General features: G+C 40.0%; 1 protein-coding gene across 1 annotated transcript in view; it reads left to right on the top strand.

Annotated features, from left to right (window-relative positions):
• The window catches only part of LOC128213797 (nucleolar protein 4-like), a 39,432-nt gene that overhangs the window by 8,390 nt on the left and 11,416 nt on the right, over window positions 1–19,626 (top strand). Inside the window, exons 2-6 of the mRNA XM_052919853.1 lie at window positions 11,526–11,672; window positions 11,844–12,040; window positions 12,500–12,519; window positions 18,573–18,625; window positions 19,079–19,123. Coding sequence (XP_052775813.1) covers window positions 11,526–11,672; window positions 11,844–12,040; window positions 12,500–12,519; window positions 18,573–18,625; window positions 19,079–19,123 — 462 coding nt within the window. The remainder of the gene's footprint in view (window positions 1–11,525; window positions 11,673–11,843; window positions 12,041–12,499; window positions 12,520–18,572; window positions 18,626–19,078; window positions 19,124–19,626) is intronic.

The following is a 19,626-nucleotide window of genomic DNA, read 5'->3' as shown; positions in this document are numbered from 1 at the left end:
TCGAGGCTTATACACTAGAGTTCTGTAAGTCGAGGCTTATACACTAGAGTTCTGTAAGTCGGGGCTTATACACTAGAGTTCTGTAAGTCGGGGCTTATACACTAGAGTTCTGTAAGTCGGGGCTTATACACTAGAGTTCTGTAAGTCGAGGCTTATACACTAGAGTTCTGTAAGTCGAGGCTTATACACTAGAGTTCTGTAAGTCGAGGCTTATACACTGGAGTTCTGTAAGTCGGGGCTTATATACTAGAGTTCTTGAAGTCAAGGAAAATACATTAGATTTCTGTTAGTTAAGGCTAATGCATCTAGTGTTTTGTTAGACACGGGTTATACAGTTGAGTTCTGTAAGTCACGGACAATACACTAAAGATTTGTAAATCTAAGTCTAATGCACTAGAGTTCTCTAGGTCGAGTCTTATGCACTGGAGTTCTATAAGTCGAGGCTTATACACTAGAGATCTGGAAGTTCAGCATAGTGCACTTGGGTTTTGCAAGTTGAAGATAATACATTAACATTCTGTAAGTTGTGGATAATGCACTTGAGTTTTGTAAATAAAAGGCTTATGTATTGGAGTTTAGTAAATTAAGGCTAATGTAGAAGAGTTTTGTAAATAAAGGCTAATGTATTAGTGTTTTGTAAATAAAGGCTAATGTATTAGAGTTTTGTAAATAAAGGCAAATACACACGAGTTTTGTAAATAAAGGTTAATGTACTAGAGTTTTGTAAATAAAGGCTAATGTATTAGAGTTTGTAAATAAAGGCTAATACAGTAGAGTTTTGTAAATAAAGGCTAATACACTTGATATTTGTAAATAAAGGATAATTCACTCGACTTCTGTTAATAAAGGCTAATGTACTAGAGTTTTGTAAATAAAGGCTAATGCACTAGAGTTTTGTAAATAAAGGCTAATGCACTAGAGTTCTGTAAAATAAAAGCTTATGTATTAGAGTTTGGGAAAATAAAGGCTTATACACTGGAATTTGTAAATCAAGGCTAATGCGCTAGAGTTTTGTAAATAAATGCTTATGTACTTGAGTATTGTAAACAAAAGGTTTATGTATTAGATTTAACTTAATAAAAGCTAATAAGCTAGAATTTTGTAGGTCGAGGCTTATATACTAGAATTTTGTCAAGTAAGACGTTATATAAATCAAGGTTCATGGACACGTATTTTAAACATAGCCGGTGCACTAGAGTTGGTAAATCAACACTAATACACTATGGTTGCAAGATATTTCAGTGCAATAATAATCCAAATCCAAAATGCAAATATCCTGAAACATTAACAATAGTTGTATTTGTTCTGCATATGTTCTAAGTAAACAGTAAAATGTGAAAATCACAACACTCTCTGGTGGGTATTTCATTAATTATTCAGCACGAATATTCGAGAAAAATGAGTTTTGTTTATGGCCATACGGGACCGCGCCCTAAGCTCCCAAAATATTTGTATTATGGCAGAATAGAAAGCTTGATATATTTGGTGGATATAAGCTGCCAACTAGTTAAGTAAATGACCCACATAGGACTGTCGCTAAATTTTGTTCACTGTGACAAAATAATAAAGCTCGTCTATCAGTATTACTGTTCACTGTGAAACACGACTGTATACAAGTATGCTTACTGTGACATACGACTGTCGACAGTGTTGTTTACTGAGACACACGATTGTCGACAGTGTTGTTTACTGTGACACACGAGTGTCGACAATGCTGTTCACTGTGACACACAATTGTCGACAGTGTTGTTTACTGTGACACACGATTGTCGATAATACTGTTTACTGTGACACACGATTGTCGACAGTGCTGTTTACTGTGACACACGATTTTCAACAGTGCTGTTCACTGTGACACACAATTGTCGACAATGCTGTTCACTGAGACACACAATTGTCGACAATGCTGTTAACTGTGACACACGATTGTCGACAATGCTGTTCACTGAGACACACGATTGTCGATAATGCTGTTTACTGTGACACACGATTGTCGACAGTGCTGTTAACTGTGACACACGATTGTCGACAGTGCTGTTAACTGTGACACACGATTGTCGACAATGCTATACAATGTCCCACACGAATATCGACAATGCTGTTTACTGTGATACGATTATCGAGAACAGGGTGTGGTATACGTGCACGTTACATCTGTCCTGTACAAGACCATTTCAGAAGATTATAATTAGTCAAACATTCACATGTTCTTGGGGTTCCAAGACATTTGACTGACTGCTGATGAAAACGTTTAAGCCGTAGCTGCTTTGAACACAGGATTCATCTATCAGGTGTTATTTAGGACAGTCTTTACAACACAGATTTAAAATGCACTGATAAGTAGTCGGCGGATTATTTTTCGTCCGTTTTTACATCAATCTCATAATTACTTTGCTTTAGATGTTACTTGTAGGTGACACTATTTGTTAAGGGCGCAACAAAGAAAAGCAATAGTACTTATCGGGATCATCTGCTGGCACGGGAGAATTAATTCACGTGCGATAAGATTCACGCGCCGTCAGTCAATGGCTCGCGCGCTCCCTCAGCTGACATTGGTGCCATTAGCAGAAATTGCCACAAACTATTGTTTTTAGCACGGAGACAATTATTTGAATAACGAATACGGAACGCTTCAATATTCAGTGGCACCTGTTGATTAAATAGTAGATGGAGCTTGTTTTGTTAAAAAAGCTCCCGAGTCAATCGACTGGAAGTCAATATCAGCGGGATGATTTACAAAGTAGCCTCCGTCAAGCCCACTCTGACGTTTGATGGTAATCACGGCTAATGCGAATTTATCTCAGTCATCACTCCGGTAATGCAGTGATCCTCTGCTCCAGCCTGCTGACGGTACACTTATCCCCATATATGACACTAAGTCCCAGTAAATAACAGACTTTCTCTTCCCGTTTCCCGGACGGGGAAGAGCGGGTCCTCGCGGGACGTCGCCTTAAAAGCCTTATAAGTTTGGGGAATCTCGGCCGGCTCTGTGCTAAAAAATAAGCGCGGGGTGAACCATCGATTTTAGATCTCATGGCGGCCCAAATCGGATAAGCGCGAGGATTTGTCCCGTATATTACTAACGAGCTGGGCCCAGGGACCTATTTTACGCGAATATTGGCAAAAAGTTCTGAATCACGTCTGCACCCTGTCAGTGTGCCGTGAACTTGCGTTTTATTCAATTTGTTGGCAAATAACAAAATCTCGGAAATATTTGTGAACCGCGGGGGATATTATCGCGATGCATGGTTGATCGCTTCCAACACGACGGTGATTTCCAATGAGACAGCCGTGAAAACTTGTAGAACTTCCCTAATTCTGTTTATCCAGACTTAGGAGTGCATTAAACATGTGTATTTCACTTCGGGCAAATTCTCTATCTCAAATATTCGATACTCTGGAAAATCGGAACAACACTTGGGGTGATATTCCTCCACTTTTCGGTCGAAACGTGATTTCGAACAAAGCAGGAATTTTACCGAATATACGACGAGAGAGCTTTCTCGGGGTAATTGTTCGTAATCCGCCTGACAGGTCTGGGAAAACATTTGCCAGGAATAAACTTCATCTAATGCCCGTTTCTTCGCTTTAAAAGATGCCTAAATTGGATGAAATAAAACAAATTCACCATTCAATTACAATATTTATAATTCATTTAACAGCAGTGCTTTAAACGCTAGTTATATCACCGATTGGTTCTTTTTGACTGTTATTCGTATCAAGAAGTGTTCCCTTAATCCAATGCCAACTGCATTCCTACATACACGGTATCGCTACACGACTTCAAACATACCATTTGTATCCATGTTCAAAAGAGAATTGGTCTGGTATTGAAGACTGCCAGTATGACGGGTGGGTACGCCTGGAAGCCTCGCATAAGACGTCGGGAAGCCGTGGCACAGCCATCTAAACTGTTTCCATTCCCTTGATAGTCAGAGATTGTTACAAGTGCCTATGGCACCCCTAAACTGTCAGACTCTCTGAAATAATTAAATCTCCGCCGTCGAGGCTGACACTCGATGACGCCTGGAGAAAATGTCCCATTAACAGTCAACCATAATCTCGGCTCATCCTTAGGGAGTTTTTTCCCTAGCTTAACACTTTAAGAAGCCCGAATAATTCTCCCCGTAATAGACTGTGATTTCCTACGGTTTCTTGGTCCGCTATCTTTAAAATGGATAGGCACTTTGTTGGTGTCGTTATTATTCGCCGTGGGGCTGGGGTTTTGACATAAACGTGGTACAATTTCGATAACGAAAATGTTTTGTTTTTTCATTTAAAGAATATCTAACAAAGTGTTCACAAAAATACATGTGCATAGAACTTACTAGTTTTACGTGTACTTGTCAAATCTCATGACTTAAATGATTATATGACTATTAAACATTTGCGGTGAAATATCACATTCATATTATACAAAATACAATAAAAGTTTACATGTCTGTTATAACGTTTTGAATAAGACTGTTCTATATTTGTATTAAATTGCTGGAGACAGAAACATACAAAAAAGAGAAAAAAGACACATTGCAATTTGCACAAGTAAAGTAGTTTCAGCCATCGAACCAGAAACCGGTAAATTACGCCGTAATGGCCGGAAGGCGGTGACTCTTGGAACCGGAAATCATCTGATGGCGGCATTTAGGAGCTGTCCCATTAGTAAGCGTCCCGAGAAGGCTGCTAGAGGCGGCGGGCAGGAGCCAGCAGCGACAACGACAAAATCAATACGAACGTTAGAGAACAAGAGGAATCCTGAATGGAAGTGTGCGACTGATGGGTTTTAACAGCGGGAATTTAAAAAAAAATCACCGATTTTGTCCTGGGGCAGCGCGGATACTGCAGCCTAGGAATTATGACGTTTAAAGCCTTTCAGAGGAATTAGTTTTTGCTATATAAATAGGCCAAGGTATGAAGGAATGAGATACAGGGGACATTTCGTTCATTTGTATGGCACAAACTTGTACATAATGTATGGTGCCATGGCGAATCGAAAATATGTTGTAATGAAATAATAAATACACAAATATAACATAAAGATTGTCACACCAATCTGCAGGTTTTAGATTTTCCGAGAATATGGAATCTCCCGAAGAAGTAATTTCTTAAGCTATGGGATACGATTGCAATTTATTGGGTGGAATTCGTGACAAAAGAGGAAGCAATTACAGCAAAACGTGCGCACCTGAGTTTCGTACCTGGGCAAAACTTCGCCGCGAACTAGAATTCCGATATCGTATATTTTGTAACCATGGTAACGTAAACAAGTTTAAAATCCGATTCCCTTTGTGGCAGTCTAGGATGGTTTTGATTGAAAGTTTACGAGTTAGCATCCGCGGAACCATCCAGCAAATGATTGCCGTTTGCACGAGGAAACTATCAGGTGTTCTGTAATTTCCCCGCCAGAAGGATTTTGTCATTACAAGACTGCCAGGTAAATGGGTTTTATAGGCGCCATGTCCCCAAAGGGCCGTTACACATCCCATACCTTTATGTTTTATGCCCGTTGGTTTACGGAACGACAATGTTTTTGTCTTGAACCAAGCATAGCTGCACGAAGCTTGATGTGATTGACTTAAAATGTCGCTTGGTGGAAAACAAAGAAACAGGAGAACACCAAATAAAGGCGTTTTTGCTAGGTCCTGTTTTGGTGTGGTAATTTTTGTTCTGCCAGTAGTGCTGTTGACATAGGGTGAAAGTTGTTGCCGTACGAGCTTGAGATCTTGAATGTAGGGGAACGATGTGAGGTGGGCTCAGGTTCCCGGTAATATCCCCTTCCTCATTACAACGGCCCGTTGTTTATGACTCGTTACTTCCAGCCTCGAGAATCTCCGTCATCTTCACTATGATTAACAAGCGCTCAGGTGCGCTTTCTGGCCGGCTTATATTTCACCGTATAATTTGCTTTTTAATAATCTCTCGTACTTCGATCTTTTGTAAAAAGATGGTCTGGGATATAGACTTGGTGTATTAATGATCTCGGGTTCCAGGAGAATTGCAAACACCGCTATTATGGGATACTGGAAAAATCCGTTGCCTGGACAACCATTTTATCATAGTCACGGTATAATTGTTGCAGCAAATCATGTGGATGTCTCCATACAATCCTCCAGTCCTGATATATAGCAATCCTCCAGTCATCAAAGCAAAATATTTCAATGTACTGACTTTCATAACATATATCACCACAAATCAACAGACTTTTCTTATATTAATGACTATTGTTGTTTAAATCTTTTTCGTCTAACCCTGTTACACTCAGCAATAGTTTATGAGTGACATTCGGGGAATTGATGATACTGAACAATGGATTTGTGTATTTGAAATGAAGAACATCATTATTGAAAAATAATTGAACATTAAATAACTGAAGGTACCTTTTTCTGGCGCAGTTTTATTATAGTACAGATGTATTCATTATATAAACTGTACCGAAATGGTTATAATGCTCTCGCGCACTATAGAACCAGGAGCGACTTGCCCATGCAACATACACAAAATGGATTATTATATCAAACAGTGAAATAAGATATTCTGAGATATGAACGTAAAATGTATCAATTAAATTAAGAACCACTTTTAAAGATTTTCAACGTTCGGTGTTAAAAAGTAAAGTAAAACTAACGAACTAAACTTGTAAAGAAATGACTTTTTAAGCAATGGGAATTAAACAATATTTTATACATGTTGTAAGAAAAAGTTTCAATATCTGTCCAATGTTGTTTTTTTTAATAAACTAATGGTACCGTGATCCGAATGTAATCTGTGCAACATTTATGTATGCCATGTGCTCAAAGTTGTCACTGGAGATGCAAGTAACAGGGAGAGGAAAACAATTAAATAACAAACTATGGGGATTTTTACAAATTACAACGCAAATGCGATTATACAAAATAATAATGATCGTTAAAGATAAGGGAAGAACTGTATAGGAAAGCTCGAGTTGAGCTGTTGGGGATGTAATTACGGGGGGGTTAGTCCCGGCATGCGATCGCGGATCTCGGGAACAGCCCGGGACCTCGGGGTTGGAGCGCTATCGATTCTCCAGCATCATGTTCATTAACGGAGTAATAAGATTTACATTTCAATGACGCTATCCCTCATGATCAGACCAACCTAATTGAAATACTTTGTACAAATAAAATCTTTTACAGGCATTTTACTGGCATGTTTGCCTTGGAAAGTTATAAAATCCCGAAACCATCTGAGGAGAATGTAAAAGTGTTAACTTTGCCGGGAGAAGCCACATATTATATTTCACTATTAAAAGACATTAGCAAATAAAATAAGTTCTCCATAGAAACCGTCCAACATTTATGTGTCTGTCATTTTTGCTCGGACATCAGCGAGCATTACTGACAAAACCTGTCAAAAGTTGCTAACGCTCGTGTTGACATCACAGCGGCTGTGTCCGTGCTTTTGACATCTTCATGATGATCGCTATGGTAACGCAGCGGCCGACCTCCATCGGCGGACCCTCTTAGCGGGGAGATCTGCTAGAGGCATTGCGGGATGCCGCACCTCTCAGCAGGCCGCTGTCACTGCAAACCGGAAGTGACACGTGACTGACAGGAGCCGTCCAGAGCTCCTGGACCGATCGTCACCGTACGGACGTCCTCTTTACAAGAATATATAAGTCATGTACCGGCCATTGTTGGTACAACAATGGAAACAACCACCTTAATATAAGAACACTTACTATATATAGAGAGGCAGAACAGCATGAACTAAATACTGAATGCGTAATAAATTATTGGTGTGTACATAATTGGGACATGTCGTCGACATAAAACAGCATGCCTTTACCCTAATTTGGTGCTGAAATGTTCTGTAATAGTCGCAGAACAACAATAGTGTTATTAGATTTTGCCCATGACTGAGTAGGTTTGGGAATTTGCTTGTATTTAGAATTTGTTTAATTCGATTGAACCAAGAACTCGTTCCTCGGTGAAATACTGGGTCCCTAAACTGGGGAATGGAAGAGCTAAAGCGGATTGTTTCCCGAGTATTCCGAGAAAACTTAAAACTCTTCTTCATACTGAGGTTGCAAAACAAGAGACGACAGTTGAGTAAAAATGGTCTACTTAACACTTTAAGCCACTTTATCAAGCGTTATTTTAAACTGGGCACATCCATAAACACAAACGCAATTTGGCTCTTTGTCCTGATCAAAGACAACGCGTTGAACAGAATGATGGAGCGCCGCCTAGCGTGCAGGCTGTGAGGCCGGGGACCACTCAGAGATCTCGTCGTGCGCAATTTCTGCCCGAGACCATGCGGGCCGCACGCGAATCACGGTGCTCCATTTGAAGCCGCTGAAACTGGAAGACGGCTTTTACATTGACTTCTTGTCACGAAATAACGAGGTTCCGAAAAGAGACGACTAAACTATCGCAAAATTCCTAATTACCTCACGAACAGCATTTAAACTTGTTCCTTCTTCCTCTGGTATTGTTTTACACAGATCGGTTAATGGAAAATTTCTGCCATTGCAAGACATTTTTTAAATCTTGTTTAAGATTTTCTGCCTTTTCTTCTTTATATTTTTTAAATTGTGTTTGTTGACGCTGTCGCAGTACGTAATGACTCCAGGTAGCGCTGTGTCAGCGCCTATTTGTATGTATAATGCTGGTATTTTTTTTACTTTTTTTTAGAATTATTAAGGATACGTTAAGCTTACATAAGGAAATAAAGTATAGAACCCTATTTGCCAGCATATGTCATTGACGGTCTGTATAATTTTCAGACCATTACCGCCAACTAATGGGAGTTGCCCTGGCTTTAAGGTAAATCCGTTAGCGTAAAGAAATCACGTCGTTTGCTTCGCTTTAATATAAGTAGCTCCATTTAATTCATATGAAAACTAATTTGAGAGGAGATGGCGGCCGCACCTGAGTCTGTCACAGGTAACAATATTAATCTAATATGGTCCCGAATTAAAGGCTGATTTCTGCAGGCAGTCTAATTATCCATCCTTCTTCACTTTCACTTCACTAATTGAGCGTCCGAAACCACTTTGGCTCTCGTGTGGACGACGTATCGCGAGCGTTTGAGAACCTAATTGAGAGATAATGGAACTTATTTGTCGATGTAATTGGGCTGACAGGCTTGTAGCTCCGAACAAATAAGAGATGAAAGATGAAAGGCGCACGAATCCCAGGGGTGCTCGTCACATTAAGACTTGTAGTAAGACACGGGCAGGTAGAATACCTATTTAGGAGATGAATTTGACTTTGTCCTCAATGACCTGTGGCATTTCCTTGTACTTGATAATGAACAGAGGCCAGCACATGCATCATGCATTTTTCTTTCAAACACTTTGAAATGAAGTATTCGTCTTTTAACACTTCAGAACAGAATTGTACCCTCCCCCTTCCCCGCCAAAAACAATAATAGATGAAACCTCATTAAAGTCACCCGAGTATTTGTCCAGAACAAGGAGCGCTGGCGGAAGTGATTTAAGGGCCCGGACAGGAAGCGTGCTCCGTCTTCCGACGACAGAAGCCCAATTACGGGCGACAGGGGTATCACCGGTGTCACCGTTCATTTAACTGCATGCTTTCTGGCCAGGCCGGTTTAAATACAAATCACCGAGCGCATTTTTTGGATAAATTATGCGATTATATTTTACACTTTAAACCCCTGCACAGTTGATTATCTATTTACTCTAGTTATTTTATTTTTTGTTTTATCGAATACCGCCTCATAACTTTATATGTGTTTTGCGACGGTGGTCAAGAGTAACTGTTTCTGGTGGTTGTTTTTGTTGTTGTTGTTGTTGTTGCTGCTGTAGTGTTAGAAGTAGTAGCAGCAGCAGTATCGACAGAAATAGTAGTAGCAGTAGAAGCAGAGATAGTAGCAGAAGTCACAACAACAGCGGATTTATAAATAGTAGTAGCAACAGCAGCAGGAGCAACAACAGCAGCAGCAGACGTAGTAGTAGTAGCGATGGCATCAATACATTGCGTTTAAATACTTGTAAATTATTCTATCAATTTAAAATATTTATGAGCGTCATATTTATGTTGACCATGACGACATTCTTACACAATAGAGCAACATCGCCGATATCCTGCAAAGTCGTTCGATTCCAAAGCTTAAAATGTTTGAAACGAAAATGCTCTAGAAAGAAAGGAATCTACTTTTGCCATTTGAAACCCTCCAAAAGAAACCGGTCTGATGTTTCCATTTCGGGTTTTCGAGAAGAAATAAATTGACATGGTTCTTTCCCGGGCATATTCCGAGCTAATTCTAAACCTATAAAGTAGCCACTCAATCCCTATAAAACAAAATCTTTTTCGCGTTTCCCATTTTGTGGGAAATAATTAACCATGTGCGGCGGTGGACGTTTTCTCATTCGGGCTAACCTATAAATCTGCGTTTTTCGCCTTGTTTCGTTCGGGCCTGGTTAGATGTGACATTCATTTGGCTGCCAGACTTTTAGTTAAGTCTTCCCGTGATCCGGGCGTCCACAGCCGCATTCTAAGCAGCTCACGGTGTCGAAATGCGAATCCATGGTATCAAAAAAGAACGATTTCTTTGCAGTGTCTCCTGGAACAATAATTAACTGCACGTGAGTGGGGGTGCATGTTTAGAAGACTGTTAACATCAATGGGCGTTATACACATTCGAAATCGCGTCTAATATTTTACCGCTTTATTTTTGCTTTATTTTTGAGGAATTTTCTGTCAACGATTTAGACGTTGGGCACACAAAGAGCTTTAGGTTTTATTTTGATTGGCGGTTGACATCCGCGACGATAAGTAAAACCTCTAGTTTTCCGACAAGGTCTTGTACAGAAATAACAAATTTAGCATCAAATGGTCAATCAATGTAAATTTCGTGCGCCTCAATTTCGGATATCCCCAAGACTCCGATTATAAGCCAAATTTAATTACGGCGAAGTATTAAGGCCCCCGACACGTTACACCCTAGCCAACTGAGCGGAATCACAATATGGAGGCAACTTAGCCGCGCGCGTCCACTAATGCGTGCAAAGGCGGTTTTCACTTTATTTGCCCTGAGAAAATTTTGTCTTTCTAATGAGCGGAAGAAGGTTGTCCCGTAATGAAGCGAAAGTATTTATTTTCGCCCGACTCGCAAATAATCTCGTGCAATCGCTCGTGTCACTCAGTGGCCGGCAGCCAGGACGGAAAGATCGCTGCTTTATAGGCCATTTACAATTTAAAATGTATGTACACGCTATCGATAATCGAAAGACGTCAGGTCGATACTTTGTTCTAGGATCATTTTATGTTGTTTTTGTCGTCGTCTTCTGCCGCGCCAACTACTAACAAGCAGTCTGCGTTACTAAACGTTAGCAAACGTTAACAATACAATGTACTCTTAATATATGTTTTGAAACAATTTCTTAATGAGCTAAATAAGTAACTATGAACTATATTTTAGTTTAATTTAGTTATTTTACGGATTATTCATTAAAGAAACGCAAACCATATTCATGAAGTCAAAGTTGTGGTTATGCACACCGCTGGTTATGCAGAATTAACTTACTGTTATAGGGCGAGGGCTCGAGTCCAGGGATGGGAGATGCCGTGAGGGAATACAAGCGCGTGGCGATCGTTGACGACTTCTTCGACATTATCTACGCCGTGCACGTGGAAATGGACGGAAGGGGAGGGAAGCACGCCGGCCAGAAACGGACGTACCGGGCGGTGAGTACAAGTATACAACCCAATAAGATAAAGTACCTAGCACTCATATCGTCAATGGTGACGATTTGTCGGCGGTTTCTATGCAGCTTATGATAGCAGGCTGTGCACAATACATGCATTTAAGTAGCTTATACCAGAAATAACCAAATGTTCCTCTTTTACCAATTTCAGATAGCTGAAACGTACTCGTTTTTGCCGCGCGAGGCGGTCACACGATTCCTTATGTCGTGCTCAGACTGTCAGAAGCGAATGCACATCGGCACCGAGTCTCCCACCAAGTCGGGACACAACAACAACAACAACGAGGAGAAGCTAGCCTCGCGTCTCGCCGCCACCCAGGGCGACCAACCACATATCATAGACTTTAGGTAAGATGACAATCCTTTCCTCAGTTCTTGAACTTCGCACAAAAATACTTGAAATTAGTTTCAATTGCTTATCAGTGGAAATGTTCATACATTATTTTCTAATTATTTCATTTTATATTGTGGTTGTTATAACGTCGGGTCACTGTTCCAGCGTGCCGATAACCCAGACGTACATTAACCACATGAGAAACTCGGGTTACCTCCCCTCCCATTACATGGACGACGAGGTGGGTTATTACACATCACTCTCATATTAGTTTATGAATGCATCTTAATGTGCCAGTAAACAATGTAACAATCATATACACGTAGAATAGAAGACATTGTTGAATGTTCAATTTGTCTGTGCATGTGTATCCTGTGTTGTTGTCAAATGGGAAACAATTCGCTTGAACCTGTGATTGAATACAAGTGAGAGTTATTCCCCAGTTATTAATTTCCCAAACCGTAACTCTGCAGTACACTTTCACTCGCACCAGGTACATTTGCCTCCCTTAAGTGCCACACAATAAGTGGCATAGGCCAAATCGCTGGTTTTCTGGCTGGCAGTTTTATTACTCCTACAATGGGCCATTGATGGCGATAATTTACTGTTATATTGGAACGGAACAAATGTTTTCGAGCATAAAACAAAGCGACAGGTCGCAGGCTATCATAAAGTATTGAACCCGGTCAACCGATTGTTATCCAAGTGAAGTTGATTGTAAATGACTCTTCTATAAACGATTCCTTTTGGCAAAATTCTACCACAAAAGTATTTCATGGGAAATATATCGTCTTGCCTTTGAAGCACCTTATAGTTTTACGATAATTATTCATCATAATTCCATTGACGTTTTGAGTAACTTGAGTAAAATATGTTCATAGTCCTTCAGTAGAGTTTGAGTAAGTCTAAAGCTGATATTAAAAATAAGACTATCCTAAACGAAGTACGTCAACGGGTTTTCGAGTGTATATAGCATCTAGCTGCCTACACCTTTTTCTCTCGATGATTAAGTCTACATAAAAAAAAAACTAAAAAAGGCATGTTAAAAAACTCACCCCGACACCCTTGCTGACTTTGGGTACAGGTCTGTCAGTGTTAGTTAACTTAATTGTATCTATCGTGCGAGAAAAGAAACATCCAAAAAGCATCAGGTAAGAAAAGTTACTTATTTAAATATTGGTTTCTTTCATGTACAAAATTTGGTCATGCGTTCAAATAATTTGTTTAGTCTAGACAACACTGTGGAAGAATAAATCAAGTATCCTTGAGGAATTTGTATGGCAGAAATCATCGAGATTAAAATATTCATAGATCAAATGATGAATATTGCATGTGCTTATACGGCCGTGGTAAGACGATTGACAAGCACGATTCGACTGAGGCGCCAGAAGTTACCTTACAATTCTCACTATTAGGCATCTACAGAGGTAACGCGATCAATAGCAGTTGTTCCGAGACACCCATTTTAACAAGTTAATAGTCGCATTCAAATTACCTGGTTTTTAAATCGATAGAGAAATTCGGAAAATACGCGGTGGCATCATGTGACCCACAGGCAGCCTTTAATGGCACGGCTTTTTATGCTTCCTCCCCTCGCCCGTGAGCAACTACCTGTGCTAAAATCGATACACAAATTTGGCTGGGGAGAATAATTTCCAATCTTGTGAAGTTCCAGACTTTCTCATTACCTTTAACAAAAATCGATACATAAATTTTGGTGACAGTAGGTTCGGAATCTCCGCTATCACGTTGCTGAAGCTGCTCCACGTTTGCCTACCTGGCCAGAAATCAATAGCTAAATTTTGGCGGCTGCTATTATCGTTTAGAATTCTTCCATATTGATCGGTGTCATTATCTCGTGTTTGATAATACAGTACCTGTCGCTGGGAATTTGATGCTCTTATTCCCCCGTGAAGAGCCGAAATCAATACCAGTGCCTAATATACGAGTGCCTCTTGTAAGGCCCCACCTTTGTGACTCTCGAAGACTTGAGACGTCAATTTATGATGAAAACTATGAGAGGCATTCTTCAGGAACAGATTCAATGTCATATAGCAAGTATAGAGATGTAATGTGACACGATCGGTTTGCTGCTTATTGCCAATTCCCATTAATAAAGAATGTCTTCGATATTATCTCGCAAATGTACTACAAGTTGTTTTTTATTCTAATATGCTTTTTGTGTGTATTTTGTGGAATATGATATACAAACTAGTCATGTTCTTTAAAGCCTCAATCCCGGTAAGTCGAGTCTGATTTACATTTACTAAGAATATACAGAATGGTCAATAGTGTGCAGTCATGGTACACCACGGCTTGCCCCGTTATGAGCCCATCATTCATGGTGAATTACGTATTGTCCCGTCATTTACCATTTACTCATGATTCACTTTGGCTTGCCACGTCATTTATGTTGTACTCACAGGTGGATCCTGTGCCCCCTCTAAAATCGTCCAAGTTTACTTTCTATTTCAATAAAAGAGAAAAAAGTAATAAAATACACACAGATGCACCATTACGGATTAGAAATTGTTAAATTGTCGTGGGAACTACCTCCAAACACCCATGCCAACACTATAAACCAAATAAATTTCGGTTCTGAGGAAGGGGCGCAAGTCAATATTTTACGCCCCAAAGATAAACCCCTCTTCCGTCGAATCCTTGTCCCGCTCCTGGTACTACGGCTTGCGCCGTCATTAACCCATCAGTCATGGTGTATTACGTCTTGCCCCGTCATTTCCTTTTATTTATGATACACGTACACGTCGGCTTGCCACGTCATTAACCCATCAGTCATGGTGTATTACCTCTTGCCCCGTCATTTCCTTTTATTTATGATACACGTACACGTCGGCTTGCCACGTCATTCCCCTATAGGGATACTTTCTCATGGCCTCTCAAAAAGGACACATTACTGGTTTTTACCCAGGAAACGGACACGAGAGTGGTGCTTCTATATAGGCTATCAGCTTTCGCCACAATCGAGCTAAAATAAATAAGTATATACTAACTACGGCTTGCCCCATTATTAACTGACATTCATGATACACTGCGGCTTGCCACGTTATTATAACCCGTCATTCATGATACACTGCGGCTTGCCACGTTATTATAACCCGTCATTCATGATACACTGCGGCTTGCCACGTTATTATAACCCGTCATTCATGATACACTGCGGCTTGCCACGTTATTATAACCCGTCATTTATGATACACTGCGGCTTGCCACGTTATTAACCCGTCATTCATGATACACTGCGGCTTGCCACGTTATTAACCCGTCATTCATGATACACTGCGGCTTGCCACGTTATTATAAACCGTCATTTATGATACACTGCGGCTTGCCACGTTATTATAACCCGTCATTTATGATACACTGCGGCTTGCCCCATTATTATAACCCGTCATTTATGATACATTGCGGCTTGCCCCATTATTAACTGACATTCACAATACACTGCGGCTTGCCACGTTATTATAACCCGTCATTTATGATACACTGCGGCTTGCCACGTTATTAACCCGTCATTCATGATACACTGCGGCTTGCCCCGTCATTTGCCCTGTTATACATAATTCCCTACGGTTTGCCCCGTTATTAAGCCATAAGTCATGATACTCTTCGGCTTGCCCGTCATTTGCCCCGTCATCTATGTTACTCTACCGCGTGCCACGTTATTAACCCATCACTCATGAAATTCTTCGGCTTGCCCGTCATTTGCCTCGTAATCTATGTTACTCTCCCGCTTGCCACGTTATTAACCCGTCATTCATGATACATTACGTCTTGCCCCGTCATTTGCCTCGTCATCTATGATACTCTCCCGCTTGCCACGTTATTAACCCGTCATTCATGATACATTACGTCTTGCCCCGTCATTTGCCTCGTCATCTATGATACTCTCCGGTTTGCCACGTTATTAACCCGTCATTCATGATACATTACGTCTTGCCCCGTCATTTGCCTCGTCATCTATGATACTCTCCGGTTTGCCACGTTATTAACCCGTCATTCATGATACATTACGTCTTGCCCCGTCATTTGCCTCGTCATCTATGATACTCTCCGGTTTGCCACGTTATTAACCCGTCATTCATGATACATTACGTCTTGCCCCGTCATTTGCCTCGTCTTCTATGATACTCTCCGGTTTGCCATGTTATTAACACGTCATTCATGATACACTCCGTCTTGCCCCGCAATTTGCCTCGTCATTCATCATACTCTGCGGCTTGCCCCGTCACTTGGCCCCGTTAATTATAATACACGACGGGTTGCGCAGTCACTTGGCCCCGTCAATTATAGTACACAACGACTGACCACGTAATTCATGGTGTACTACCGTTTTCCCGGTCAGAAAGGAAAGTACCGACAAGCAGTTAAAAAGCTGTGCAACATTATTGTGTTGTGCCCATACCAGTTAAGGTCAAGGTCGTTTTGGTGAAATGCCATGGGATGAAGACTTACCATTTAGAAGATATTTTGATACTGCTTTTCACCAACCTCGATTCTTCACAAGACTTGGAGCAGCTCTGTTTTGACTTTCCCTTGGTAGATTTTGTTGTCACGAACTCGTTCGGTGCCTGATGGTCACAAGGATTTAATAATATAGTCTTGATTATTTTCTCTTTAACACTTACAAACTAAACCATACTGGTATAACTGTAATAACTATATGACACTGCCCGTACTTGAGTTTGGTTTGTTATTATTTCATTCCATTCGAAAACATCGCCCATATCGATGCAGCTTGAATGGCTGGCATTCTCTCCAGAACTTGCATTGTAATTTATCAGTGTAGCTTAACTTTAAACCTTGGGCTCTTTGAAGTTGCCTCACAACAGGAGTACCGGCTTTGTCACAAGGTGCCTTTATTATTCGGGGGAACTTAATCCCAGGCACGAGTGAGCTGGAATCAATATGTTCAAATACGCTAAATTTAGCTGATGGGTCACAGAATGCGCCTCTTGTCAGTCGTGTTGCCTGGCAACACAGACGTCCACGTGATCCCAAAACAACCAAAAGAACGCCGGATTTTCACGACGACATTTATAGAGTATTTATGAAGTGTCGTCTGGAGAAGTTTGACGTACATCATAATCATAATACTGCTATCGAATAAACCCAAGTTTGACAGCAGATGATGCCTTTCTGCTAAAGTATTCCACAAGTGGTTAGCCAAGAGTACCGCGAAGACTCTAGTCTAGGCCCGGTATTATCACCTCTATTTCGGGATAAATTCCTAAACGAATAAATCAATCAAAATTCACAGCAGCTATGCACCTTCAACACAATGATGCTGATGCCATAAAGCCCTAACGCTGCAATGAATCTTTAGTTAATTGATGGAAACGAGCTTTATGTAAAAAGGTTAAAAATGAAATTGACTTAACGACAACAGCATTCGAACTCATGTCCCCTTAATTTGTTTTGTCTAACGTTATGTACAAGTACTTTAAAAGAAAGTTATTATTTGACTAAAACCTAGCTCAACCCGTTACTTATTTCTAAGCTTTTAGAATACAACCTTCATTTTCAGCCAATGAAATTGCAGAAACGCAATCATTAAGTACCAGGCTAAATCATTAAGAATTTCAGCTGGTGTTTAAAGGTCCGCCCGATACCCTCTCCTTGTGTCAGATTTGGCGTTGACATTGTGTCAGTCAATGAGGTTTTATTCTATTCATTAAGATGACCTGAAGAAACATCTTAATGATTAAGAGGGACTCGTTCGCTACACTCATTCCGCCATTCTTAATCATTCAGGTTTTACTTCATGTCATCCAACTATTACAACTATGACCGGACCAGAGAATGCCACTGGTCGAATGTAGACATAACTTAAGAATATATTTCTCTAAACTTATGACGCGTCATATGAACGATAAAATAGTGTGTCTGTAGTCGGCAGAAAATGGCAACATGAAACAGAACAAAGTAGAAATGATTATTTTGGAAAATTGTTCCATAATTTGTACCCCTCTAATGCCTCGTTATTCGTATTACAAGTGTCAAATAGTAATTGGAACAATAATTTAGACATTGTTTGCTCGGTTTTTATACGGCGGCACTCTATCGACCCTCTCTTGGCTATTACTGTCACCAGGCCGCATTTTGGCTGCGGAGACAGAGCGATCTGTCACGTGACCAGTTTTACCGATTCGTTCAACAGCTTGCTCGCACCCATATTCGGCGTTTTTATGACCGTGATGATTAGTTCGTATTGGTTGATGAGATGGGAAACATCTTGCGATGCTGAAGAAGCTCGCTCGCTTGTTTAGCTGTTTACTGCTTTTCCGATATTGGATATGATGAATATCAAGTACATTACAGGTGTTGTAAAGGTGAAAATACGCTCATTTTCATAAAAAACGCTATTAATTTTAATTTCAACAAAGGTTTACAACATTGAACACGGTCAATAGTTTGTGGAGTGCCTTCAGCGAAATTTTGTCTAGTTTTGGACAAGTTATTGGAGACTTGTTTAAAACTTTAATTGTGCTTCGTGTACAAAGGAAAGTGTTTAAATGATATTACCAGAGTGCAAAATGTCCAAACCTGATCAGGAATCCACGGACAAACCGGTTGTGGAGGTAACATTTTAAGATGTATAGCTTTAACTTGTTATAATTGATCACTTTACAGCCATAACACCGTATGACAGTACCCACATGCGCGTCTTATACTTTATCGACTTTCATCAGCTTATTATGATATTGTTCCTATATGTTACTGGAGGATTGTCATCTAGTTTTTCCAGAATGGTTGTTTCCTTTGGGGGATTTCTAAATTAGAACTGTCTTCTGTTTTGTTTCATTTGGTGAGCATTTTAAAATAACTTGTTGTGGTTTTGGACCTGTTAGATAAATACTAGCAGGTAGGCATTTGAAGTAATAATTTTGGTGGTTTATAACTGTATTCATTCAAATGAAACGTATTTTGTAGTTGACATTGTTATAACAAAATTATGGTTTAAATATGTATAAATTAACTATTCTCGGTTGTCATTTGGACGAATTATTGAAAATCAGCGTGCATTTATACAGGATTGGATACGTTGTGTTGCGAGTACACATGAACAACTCAATAAGGTAATGCATATCAGCACCACGTTGTTATGGTAATGCACGTGACATTTGGTGAACTAAAACATTGACTCACTATATGTCTCTTACTTCATGTTCAGGGAGAAAGCATATCAATTTGTGTAATAGATTAAAATCATAGTTTGATGGTTTGAAGTATTGAAAATAAATACAAAGTTTATAGTAAGCCAATTTTTTGTACTTGCTCCGTACTTGTGCGTACTTATAACTGAATGTATTTAACTAGTTATTATCTGCAAACTGTGCTTTTGGCATGCGCTGTCTATATATGTGTTATTCATGTTGTTGCTTTTCATGCAGCCTGATTATTTAACAACAATGTGCTTTCAGTTGAGTTGAGTTTTTCAAGTCATATATCATATTATAACGCGAAATACTACTCAGACTTAATTAAAAGCCGTCTTTAATGTTTGGGGATTTAAACACTCGATAGCAGGAAAGGAAATAGGATTTATTTGTGAACAAATATAAGTAGTGAGTGCCTTGTT

The sequence above is a fragment of the Mya arenaria genome, chromosome 13, assembly GCF_026914265.1.
Source record: "Mya arenaria isolate MELC-2E11 chromosome 13, ASM2691426v1".
In the NCBI taxonomy this organism is placed as follows: domain Eukaryota; kingdom Metazoa; phylum Mollusca; class Bivalvia; order Myida; family Myidae; genus Mya; species Mya arenaria.
The sequence above is the reverse complement of the archived record's forward strand: the minus strand, read 5'-3'. Positions and strand labels throughout refer to the sequence as shown.